The sequence below is a fragment of the Beta vulgaris genome, chromosome 5, assembly GCF_026745355.1.
Source record: "Beta vulgaris subsp. vulgaris cultivar EL10 chromosome 5, EL10.2, whole genome shotgun sequence".
NCBI classification, from domain to species: Eukaryota; Viridiplantae; Streptophyta; class Magnoliopsida; order Caryophyllales; family Amaranthaceae; genus Beta; species Beta vulgaris.
Window position 1 is genome coordinate 25,944,588 of NC_079206.1, and position 11,279 is coordinate 25,955,866.

The 11,279-nt window shown below is 45.7% G+C and overlaps 1 protein-coding gene across 1 annotated transcript; it reads left to right on the forward strand.

Annotated features, from left to right (window-relative positions):
- The first annotated feature begins 1,286 nt into the window (after positions 1-1,286).
- Positions 1,287-2,939, forward strand: LOC104893360 (uncharacterized). Its single transcript, XM_010679456.1, has one exon. It carries the CDS (start codon positions 1,287-1,289, stop codon positions 2,937-2,939), a length of 1,653 nt encoding a protein of 550 aa, XP_010677758.1.
- The last annotated feature ends 8,340 nt before the right edge of the window (positions 2,940-11,279 follow it).

An 11,279-nucleotide genomic window follows, 5' to 3' on the forward strand; every position in this document is an offset into this window, starting at 1 on the left:
GTTATTCAAATCGTGATCGTCATCCGCTTCTTTTACCACTTTTATCAGCCATTAGAGGTCTGCATCTACCGTTACAAGCATTGACCAACGATGCCCCTTCCTAAACGACTTAATTTGTATTAGTGTATGGGGGCTGACTAAGTCTCATACCGGTCCAGAAAGACCGGGACGCGCTGAAGAGATCACGCGCTTATTACGGCCTTGCTGACCTCGTCATAGCGATCTTATTCAAGTATCTTGCCGGTATCATTCAACGGGCCTTATGCCAAGGGCTTGGGCCAGGTCCAATCACATCTATTAGCGCCTACGGGCCTGAAGATAGATTTTGTACACAAGATAAGGGTATATCCTGAAGGAATATACACAGAATATTCCCCGTAAATACATGACCCAACCTGTATACGGGCCTATCCGGGTATCCTATAAATACCCCCTTTGATCTGAGTCATGAGGTACGTTCATGAATCCCAAGAATCTATACTTGAGACCTACCTTTTTTCCCATAACTGACTTAGGCATCGGAGGGGCGTTCCTCGGATCAACCCCCGAGGCTAGTTTACGTGTTCTTTCTTGCAGGAACTGAAACCGGTTCGACTGACTATGAGGCATACCGGTTCGTACCCTAAAAACTTGTCCAATACCGGAACAATTGGCGCTAGAAGGAGGGGCTAACAATACCATGTAGTCTAAGCCATTTCTTGCAAACAAAAGTCCCATGGATCCTAATCAGCAATTTGGGATGCCGGAAACAGATGAAGATAATGTTCCCGTTGAGAAAGCTCCCCCAGGATTCTCAACTCCGCTGCCGGCCACCAAGCAAGGTCGACCGCCTACTGACAAAGGTAGAAAAACTCCTGAGACTCCCCAGGAAAACATCTTCCATACCCTGCAGCACATGTTCACGCCAGAACAACTTCGAAGTGCCGCAGAAGTCTTCCAAGCCATGGCGAGCAACACTCCACCGACCGGTCCGCCCGCTAAGCGACCTTTGAGCAGAGCCCACAGTCCAGTGAGAAAACTTCGCTCACTAGGAACGGGCCGCCAGGGAGAGCGAGACCGGCATGATTAGGATCAGGTGGCCAACTCTAAAACCTCCACAGAGCATATAGGAGACGAGGAAGAAGAGGAGGAGGAAGCGCAGGACACAGAGGTCCAACAGCAATCCTCTCATCTAAGGAAAGGGAGCGAATGCCGGCGTAGAGCACCGGTATCTTTGCGGAATTCGCCATACTCCACTGCCATTCTTCAAGATCCCATGGAGAAAATAAAGATGCCGACATGTAAGAATGACGGTAGGACATATATCGGCCTACGAGGGGAACATGTTGTTATACACCGACACTGACTCAGTATGGTGTAAGGTGTTTCCCTCTACATTGACCGGGCTGGGACAGACATGGTTTAAAAGCACACCACCGGCAACGGTCTTCTACTTCTGCCAGCTTACATCAATGTTTGTTACACAGTTCGTTAGCAATAAACGAAGGGAGAAAACCACCGGCGAGCTGATGTCAGTCAAGCAAGGAGAGACAGAGAGTCTACGGGACTATGTCGGGCGTTTTAACGCAGAGGCTGTCACCATCCCTACACTCCAGCAGGAAGTCGCTGTTTTAGCTCTCATGACGGGACTGAAGGAAGGAACTCCTTTCAGAAATTATCTTGGTCGGAAGAAGCTAACCAGCCTCACAGAGGTGCTGGGTAAGGCCAACGACTACATCCGGAGAGAGGAATTTGACAAAGCCTCAAATGCTAAGAGGCCGGCAGCAGAGGAGAAAGATAAAGAAAAAGACCGTAAAGAAGATAAATACCGGAAAGATAAAAAGTCGGACACCTCCAATAGAAGAGAGGAGAGTATTTCTGTGAAAAAGGGGCATGAAGGCCTACCAGACAAGTACCACAACTATACTCCTCTCACGACATCCCGTGCCCAAATATACGAGTTGCACAAAGATGACGACAAGTGGCGAAGGCCTCGGAAGATGTTCTACAAAGGCCGGGATAAGTCAAAATGGTGTGAATTTCACAGGGATTATGGTCATATAACTGAAGACTGCAAAGACCTAAAGGACGGGATCGAAGACCTCATTAGAAGAGGATACTTCACCCAGTACCAAGCAAGGGTTGACCAAAAATCTCCATCCCGAGAGGATGAAAACGGAAATAGAAGGCCAGTCAAAGACAGGATCACTGAAATCTACGTCATCTCAGGTGGACCGACAAGAGGAGGAAGCATACATGGTGCCAAAGCCAGTTTGAAAGAAGTTAGGCACCAAGTAAACTACAACAACGCGGGAAAGTGGCCGGCACCTCCAGCCATGCCATCTATGGCTTTTACATCAGAGGACGCCAGGGGTATTCTCTACCCCCATGATGATCCCCTGGTAGTATATCTGCAGATATCAACCGCAATGGTTCATCGCGTGCTGGTAGATGGGGGAAGTTCTGCCAATATACTATATAAAGAGATGTTTGAAATATTGGGCTTCGACACTGCATGTTTGAAACCGGTCTCATACCCAGTTATCGGTTTCACAGGGGCCTCTGTCGTCCGAGAAGAAACCATCAAGCTGGCTGTAAAACTGGGGGAGAAATCTCACTCAAGAGACCTGCTGGTGGAATTCGTCGTGGTCGATGTGCCGGCGGCATACAACGCCATCATAGGACGACCTCTGATCCATGACGCTCAAGCAGTGGTATCAACCTACCACCTTACAATGGTCTATACCTCAAATGACAGCAACCCCGAGAAACTCCGGGGGAACCAGGAGTCAGCAAGGGCATGTTACTTGACCGCCCTCAGACATTCTGACCGTAAACGTCCGGCGGATATCCCACCGTTGGAGTGGAAGAAACGACGGCTGGAAAATAAGGCCAAGAAAGATCTGTCAATTTGGGAGATAAGTTACAGCTCTACGTGTCGGTCTCACAGAATACGGTAGCAGCAGTATTGTTGGTAAACAAGAAGGGGCAGCAGAGTCCCATATACTTCGTAAGTCACGTACTGATTGGAGTAGAGCAAAGGTATGAGCTGCTGGAGAAGACGACATATGTCGTCCTGATCGCAGCGAGAAAGTTGCGGCCATACTTTGACTCGCATACCATCCAAGTGCTCACTAATCAACCTCTGGAGAAAACTCTACACAAGCTTGATACAACCGGCAGGCTCCTCAAATGGGCGATAGAGCTATCCGAGTTTGACATCGAATACTAGCCTCGCACATCCATCAAAGCTCAGGCACCGGCCGACTTCATTGTCAAAACTACATACACCGAGCCATCTGAATCCACCGGTATCTGGAAGATAGAGGTTGACGGTTCAGCAGCCCAAAGCAGAGCTGGGGCATGAGTGGTCATGACATCCCCAGAAGGCATCTAACAACGAAGCAGAATACGAAGCAGCCCTGGCCGGACTAAGTCTGAGCATTGCGGCTGGTGCAAAGAAGATTCTCATGACCACAGACTCGCAATTGGTATCAAGCCAAATCGAGAGGACCTATGATGCTCGGGAGCTGGTTATGCAGAATTATCTTAGTAAGGCAAAGAGTGTGACGGTTGGATTCTAGAGCTTTGAAATCAAATTAGTGCCAAGAACAGAAAACATGGCGGCTGACGCCCTGTCAAATCTAGCAAGCTCGAGCGCCAGTGACAAAAAGTGAAGTGTCATGGTGGAATCTTTGGGGGAGCGCAGCATAGACACTCCAGCACCAGACGTCAACATCATAGACAAGAGTCCGGAATGGTACGACGATATTGTAGCCTATAAACTGGTAGGTACCCTCCCGGAAGCTGAAGAGGGATGCATCATGGTACCGCATATTTCAAGGCCAGTTATACAAGAAGGGGTTCTCACTCCCACTATTAAGGTGCGTAACGGCCCATGAGGCTACAAAGATAATAGAGGAGATTCATGAAGGAATCTGCGGGAACCATATCGGTGGAAAAGCGCTGGCACTAAAGGCATTGAGAGTAGACTTCTACTGGCCAAGTATGTTGGCAGACGCCCAGGCATACGTCAAAAAGTGTGATAAGTGCCAGCGATTTGCGCCAGTGATAAACTAGCCGGCAAATGACCTGCAGCCGATTCTAAACCCAATCCCTTTTGCTCAGTGGGGGATGGATATAATAGGACCTTTCACATCGGCATCTGGAGGAAGGAAGTTCCTAATTGTGGGTATTGACTACTTCACGAAATGGATCGAGGCAGAACCGACTGCGAAGATAACGGCCAACCAGGTGAAAAAGTTCATATGGCAAAACATCATCACCAGGTTTGGCATTCCTATGGGAATAGTGATGGATCACGATGTCCAGTTTGATTGCGGCCCCATACGCGACTTCTGCGGCCCTACAGCATCAAATTTGCTTATTCGTCGGTTTGCCATCCTCACAGCAACGGACAAGGCGAGGCTGCTAACAAATAGAACCTCAATGCCCTAAAAAAAGAGGTTGGACGAGCTAAAGGGAGCATGAGCCGACATGGTTCCAGCCGTACTATGGTCCAATAGGACCACGGAAAAAGAAGCCACCTGTGAAACTCCGTTCCGGCTAGCATTCGGGGCAGAGGCAGTGCTGCCGGTAGAAGTGGGATTGCCTAATTGGCGAATCTTAAACTACGAACCAGATCTAAACTGACAACTGCACAAAGAAGACGTAGATCTTCTCCCAGAAGTGAGGCTGGCAGCAGAACTGAAGTCCGCAGCATACAAGGATCGGATAAGCAAGGCCTACAATAAGCGAGTACGAAGTCGGCCTAATTCTAAGGGGAACTTCGTGCTTAGACGAACAGCGGCAACCGGTAAGGCGCATGTGGACGGTAAACTTACCGCTAATTGGGAAGGACCATACTTGGTCAAGGACGAAATCGTGCTCGGATCTTATTGGTTGGAAGACATGTCGGGTAAGCTTCTGAAAAATAGCTGGAACGCTAGTGTCCTCAAAAGATACTACGCGTCGTTAATAGAATAGGCATTGTTGCCAGTAAGATTTAATTTTTCCTAGCATTCTTGTTTTTATCATTGTAGGCCATAAATCCGGCACAGCCGGGAAGAGCCGTTTTATTTTAATAAAATGAGCATCTTCTGCATACAACTCTTTAACTATCTAGCCCTGCCGGTCAATGACCTTCGTGGATCTACCAGCTAAAAGCTGAAAGGCATTATTAATCATTCAGTCAATGACCTTAGTGGATCTGCTGAATAAATTAAAGTGCGAAACCGGTCAATGACCTTCATGGATCTGCCGGATAAAACAAAACGGGCATTATTAATCATTTAGTCAATGACCTTAGTGGATCTGCTGAATAAATTAAAGTGCGAAACCGGTCAATGACCTTCGTGGATCTGCTGGATAAAATTAAAAGGGCATTATTAATCATTCAGTCAACGACCTTAGTGGATCTGCTGAACAGATTAAAGTGCGAAAACGGTCAATGACCTTCGTGGATCTGCTGGATAAAATTAAAAAGGATTGCTAATCACTCAGTCAATGACCTTAGTGGATCTGCTGATTAGATTAGGACGTGAAATCGGTCAATGACCCTCGTGGATATGCCGGATAGAAGTAATTGCACAGTATTAAAAGGTAACTCATGACATTCGTGATTACGCCAGTTAAAATCTTGTTAAGTTAACGGTCAGTGCTTTGTGATAAGTTAGCCGGCAACATTAACTAAACAATAAAAACACACAAAAACTTGACAAGACGACATCAAAGTTGAGCAAAAAATGGGGTCTGTATTAATAGTCAAAAGAGCAATTACAACCCTAAAACAGTCGGCGACAAACGGCCAACTGCAAAACACTATTGGCCACAAACGACCATATTAACATAACGGTAAAGATAGTTTGGTTGCCCAAGGGAAAAGACGTTATGAGCGCAAAAAGCATACCACTCACAAAGTGGCCCAGTACAAGAAGGGTAAGGAAGGAAGCTAAAAATCTATTTAACATGTTCTTCTTCCTCGGAGCCGTCAACCACTACCACTTGCTCTTCCAGTTTGTCGTCACCGGTAGCAGGGTTGGCAATTTCAGCAGCAGCATTGACGGTCTCCTAGTCCTCTTCAAACTCGGCCCTGGGATCCGCATTGGCGATGTCAGCTTCGGTAATACCATGGTCCAAGACTTCGCCCTCAACCGGTAGCTCGTGGACACGACGAACATGGGCGTCTTCAACTCTGGACCAGTCAAAGTCCGGGAAGGTGTGCCTGACACACCTCATAGCCGCAGACCAGCCGCCATTGTACCGGTTCAGCAAGCGAGAAACGAAGTCCATCCCTTTCTGGTACTCCTTGCCAGCCTCGCGCTCATGCGTCTTGGCCTCGGCAATTTGATCCCAGAGCAACCGGATCTTTTGATCCTTGTTGGCCAAAACCAAGGAGTGATCCATCACAGCCTTAGTAAGGGCGGCATCAGCCTTTCCCTCAGCAACAAGGGCGTCATTCATCTCGGTCTGAGCCGAAAGTAGCTCTTGCGCCTTGATGGCCATCCGGCCTTTTAGCCCCTGGTGATCCTTAACTTCTTGAAAATAAGAAACCTAGAAGTACCGGTATAAATCACAAATCTCCTTACCGGACTGAGCTGACTACAATAAGTAAATGCAGAGCAGGCAATTAGTACCAAAGAAAGGACGACAGCTAACTTGGGGAAGAATAATAAACAAAAACAGGAATACCTACCAAGGCCAGATTGTGGGCATGTACTGCAGCTAGAGCCTGGACCTCATCCACCGATATGTCGAATTTCCCTTGGTTGCCTTCAGAAGACGATAACCAAGGTTCCCTCCTTCCAAAGGACGGTCCAGCAGCAAGGACTCGTCGTCCAATATGTTGAGCTTAGGCTCAAATTTCTCCCCGTCCTTTACCGAGGAAAGGGACCAGCGCCTTTTCACAAGTTCCGGCAGTTCAAGCCGGGGGCGTTCAAGGTAGCCCACCTTCCGCGGTTTGGCAAAAGGCTCTAAGCCCGGTACCATTTCCGGTAGGGTTAATTTCTTGTAATTCTTCGGCCGCAGAGAGGAGCTGCCAACCTCAGCAACCCGGCCAGAAATCAGGCTGGCGGATTTAGGGGCTATGACAGTAGTGGTGGTCTTGGAAGCCACCTTCTTCGCAGTCGGTTGTTCTTTTGCCGGCTCAGCCTTCCGCTTATGAGAGACGGAAGCAGACTTGCGATGCTGCTGCAGGGAAATCGAATCCCTGTCGTCCTCCTCCGGACTAGAATTTCGGCCAGCCCCGCGGCCTCCTCGGCCCCCACGGCCACCAGCTGGTGCCGGGATGGGGATAAATCGGCGGGCAGGTTTGGGAGGCATATTTATTAATGGCCGATATTTGCGATCGACGTGAAGCGCTTCGCGGATCAGAAAAATCTCGACCTGCGGGCAACAAGACAAAGGAGGATATCACAGTTAAGAACATGTAAAGTTCAAACGAAATGTAAACAATATATAGCAAAAACAGGTAAGAACATGCAAACACCATAAGGGTCAGAATGGAAAAAGCCTAAGGCCGACAAGGCCGGGTTGGTAAATATGTAACTGGCATGTGGTAGCCAATACTTGGGAACTGGTATCTTTTTACTACCCCTTAAGGCCGGAATAGTATCGGAAGCGAAGAAGTCATAGGCTTCTCTCTCTCGACGAGTCAAACCCCGGTCGCGAAGATGCTCCATCCGGGAGCGGGGCTTAGTCCACTGGCGCCGCAAGGGAAAGTCATCCAGAACCTGCACCCAGAAAAACCGGTCTCTCCAGTGCTTCAGAGAACTGGGTTTGGGGTACACCGTCAACTTGCTAGCCTTCGTATACAAGGACATCCAGCCACCCCGGCCCTCGATTTCATCATCCCAGAATCTCTTCTTCCTCCCGGCCCCTTTTCCCTTTGCAGGACCATCCTCTTTGATGCAATGCAGCTTGCAGAAGAGGTTCAATGTTTCCGGAAAGCCTTTATAGTGGACCACCCAGGCATAGGCCATTAAATTCCGCGATCCCAGGGGGGTCAGCTGGGCCAGACGTATATTCCAGGCTTTAAAAACTTTGATGAAAAAAAGGGTCCAATGAGAATCGCAGTCCAAAGTCAAGCATATGGGCGTATATGGCTACATGGCCGGCAAGACAGTCAGTCACGCGGCTCCCTGGGGCCGGGAGTACTAGCCGGTATCCTTCAGGAAAAGCAAAAATATTTAGGCCCCTTCGCAAGAAATTTACTCCTTTGACAGCTATCGGTCCAACCACCATCTACCTGCACAAAAGCAACACTACCGGGCTCGCTAGGAGGCATATATACAGGTCAGCTAGACCCTCTTCATCAGATTCTTCAGGAAGAACCTCTTCAGGATCTTCCCTGTCTAAATCCTCCTCAGCCTCAAGCGTGTTCGACTCCTTATCAGACTCGTCCATGGAGCGGACCACACTGTCTACATGCTCTTAATTCACAGGGGAGACCGACACCTCCTTAGGTCCCGGCCTACTAGAGGTCTCCCCAATCTTGATAGTTGATCTATTAACAAGGGGCTTACCGGAAGGAAACAATTCAGGGGAATGTACAGTTAAACCTAGCATGGTCCCATATTGTCCACGAACATTCACTCCTAGAGTTTCTGCTTGCCCCATCACCATCTCTAAAGGGGAGGCATGAATTGTCGGCTCATCATTTTGTCTACCGGAAGTACTACAGTCATTTAGGCTATTGGTCCTAAGGTCCAGGGCATGATTAATTACGGGTGAATTAGTAACTTCTACAGAGTTAATGGAGGTGCTATCAGAGTTAACGTCACTTTCCGTCATGACGGAAGGCGTCCTAGAGATATTTTGAGAATCGGAATTGGAAGACATTATAAATAAGACGGTATGAAAGATGTGGAAAGATTTCGATGAAATACCTGGAAATAGGAGTGTAAGGAACAGATGCACTAGTATCCGAAAATAGCGTGAGACCGGAAGATGAAATCGAGCAAAACCGTCAAGAGTGCAGAAGGGCAGTCTACAGAGAGAAACTCCGCTAGGAGTATATGAGCAAGTGAGAGAATACTAAAAGTGAAGAACGTAGGTCACTGAAGACGTATTTATAGAAGAAATCGCGGATGAGATTGAGTGACTCTTCGTCTTCCCGTCCGAATCACGCCACGTGTTGCTAAATGGCACCCAGCTGTGATGCAACTCCTCATTAAGAGCTCTAACAGCTGACGTGGATATCAAAGCAACGGTTAAAATTCCTTAACGAACGCTTCAGCTTCCTACTTCAGTCTTAGTTAGCTCCACCTATGTCAGATTACAAAGTATTCAAGCAGGATACGTCCATGCTAGACATACCGGCTTGGGGGCTAGTTGTATGGGGGCTAACTAAGTCTCATTACGGTCCAGATAGACTGGGACGCGCTGAAGAGATCACGCACTTATTATGGCCTTGCTGACCTCGTCATAGCGATCTTATTCAAGTATCTTGTCGGTATCATTCAACGGGCCCTATGCCAAGGGCTTGGGCCAGGTCCAGTCACATCTATTAGCGCCTACGGGCCTGAAGATAGATTTTGTACACAAGATAAGGGTATATTCTGAAGGAATATACACAGAATATTCCCCGTAAATACAGGGCCCAACCTGTATACGGGCCTATCCGGGTTTCCTATAAATACCCCCTTTGATCTGAGTCATGAGTTACGTTCACGAATCCCAAGAATCTATACTTGAGACCTACCGGTTTTCCCATAATTGACTTAGGCATCGGAGGGGCGTTCCTCGGATTAACCCCCGAGGCTAGTTTACGTGTTCTTTCTTGCAGGAACTTAAACCGGTTCGACTGACTACGAGGCATATCGGTTCGTACCCTAAAAACTTGTCCCATACCGGAACAATTAGTTTTAGTTTTTTTTATGTTTTAGTTAGAATGTACGAGCTCTTAAAGCTACTTTAGGTTTGTTTGTTTGTTTTATTTTGGGTAGTATTAGCATTATGCTGTACTTACTCTTTTAATTAATGTACGATTTCGCGCTGTCAAAAAAAAAATAAATAGAAACTGGTTGGTTAAGTCTTTGACTCTTTGGTGTTGTAAAAATTAAAAAATTCTCAATTAGGGTTACTATATCAGTGGTGTATCCGTGATTTAAATCGAGGTACATAATTATAAGAAATATAAACTGCATACACAATATCCTATCTCGCATTTAGTACCCAATGATCAAACCTACTGTTGTCCTAATTCGTCCAATCAAAGAAAAAACAATTTGACAAGCTAAGCCTAAAATAGTTTTAAAAACATAAAGTCTATTTATTTATTCCAAGCCCGATTTTAAAATTTTAATAAATTATTTTCGATAATTAATTGCTTTTTTAAAAGCTTGTTTTTAAAAACTCCTAATTAATTAATTTTGATAATTACTTATATTTTTAATAAACATTAATTATTCTTGATAATTATTTTCTAAAGGATATTATGAAAATAGATTTTTATTCCTTAAGAAAACTAAAATCAAAATCCAAAAGATATTATTTCATGAGCATAAAAAAAAATCTTTTAAAGAATGGACAAATAAAAAAATTTGGTCAGATCTGCGAAGGCGCATCCCACGCCCCAAGGTGTCTGGCGCACCAACGCAACATCGAAATAGTTGGCAAAATTTAGAAGCACATAAGCAAATGCGCTCAACACATCTTGATGCATGCCTCTCAACACTGATGTGTCAATCATAGCATGCACGCCGCAAATCCTCAAAATTTATCCGGTTTCTTCTGTTTTCCCTATAAATATACATTGTTTTCACTCGACTTATATATACTTTCATACAAACTTTCCCTATGCTTCCAACTATGAAAATCACTCCAATACTCTCTCAGATACATCCAACACGGAAAATTCATTAATTTCATATTTCAAGCTTTAAGATTGCTCCTCTTATAGATCGTTACTCAAGACCCAGGCCACAAAGGGTTAATCTTTGAGTCTCAATCACAATTTATTTCTTATTTTACTAACAATCTACTTTCATGATGTAGATTCTCAAAGAATTAATGCTCTCTTATATATTCTAACCTCTAATATTTCATTTCCTTCATTTTTCTATATTATTATATCATATTCATGCTATATGCTTTAATGCTTTCGTCAACACGTATGACTATTTTTGCTAATAGAAAACCTAAATAAATGTTCGAATGCTAAATTCAGATAATTCGACAACTGAATTAGATTTCCTATACCACCCAAAAAAATTCTTACTCATGTAGATCATGATATCTCCAAAAAAAGAGATCAAGTCTTGAAGTGCACGAAGATAATGAAGATTGTAGATCTTATTAGT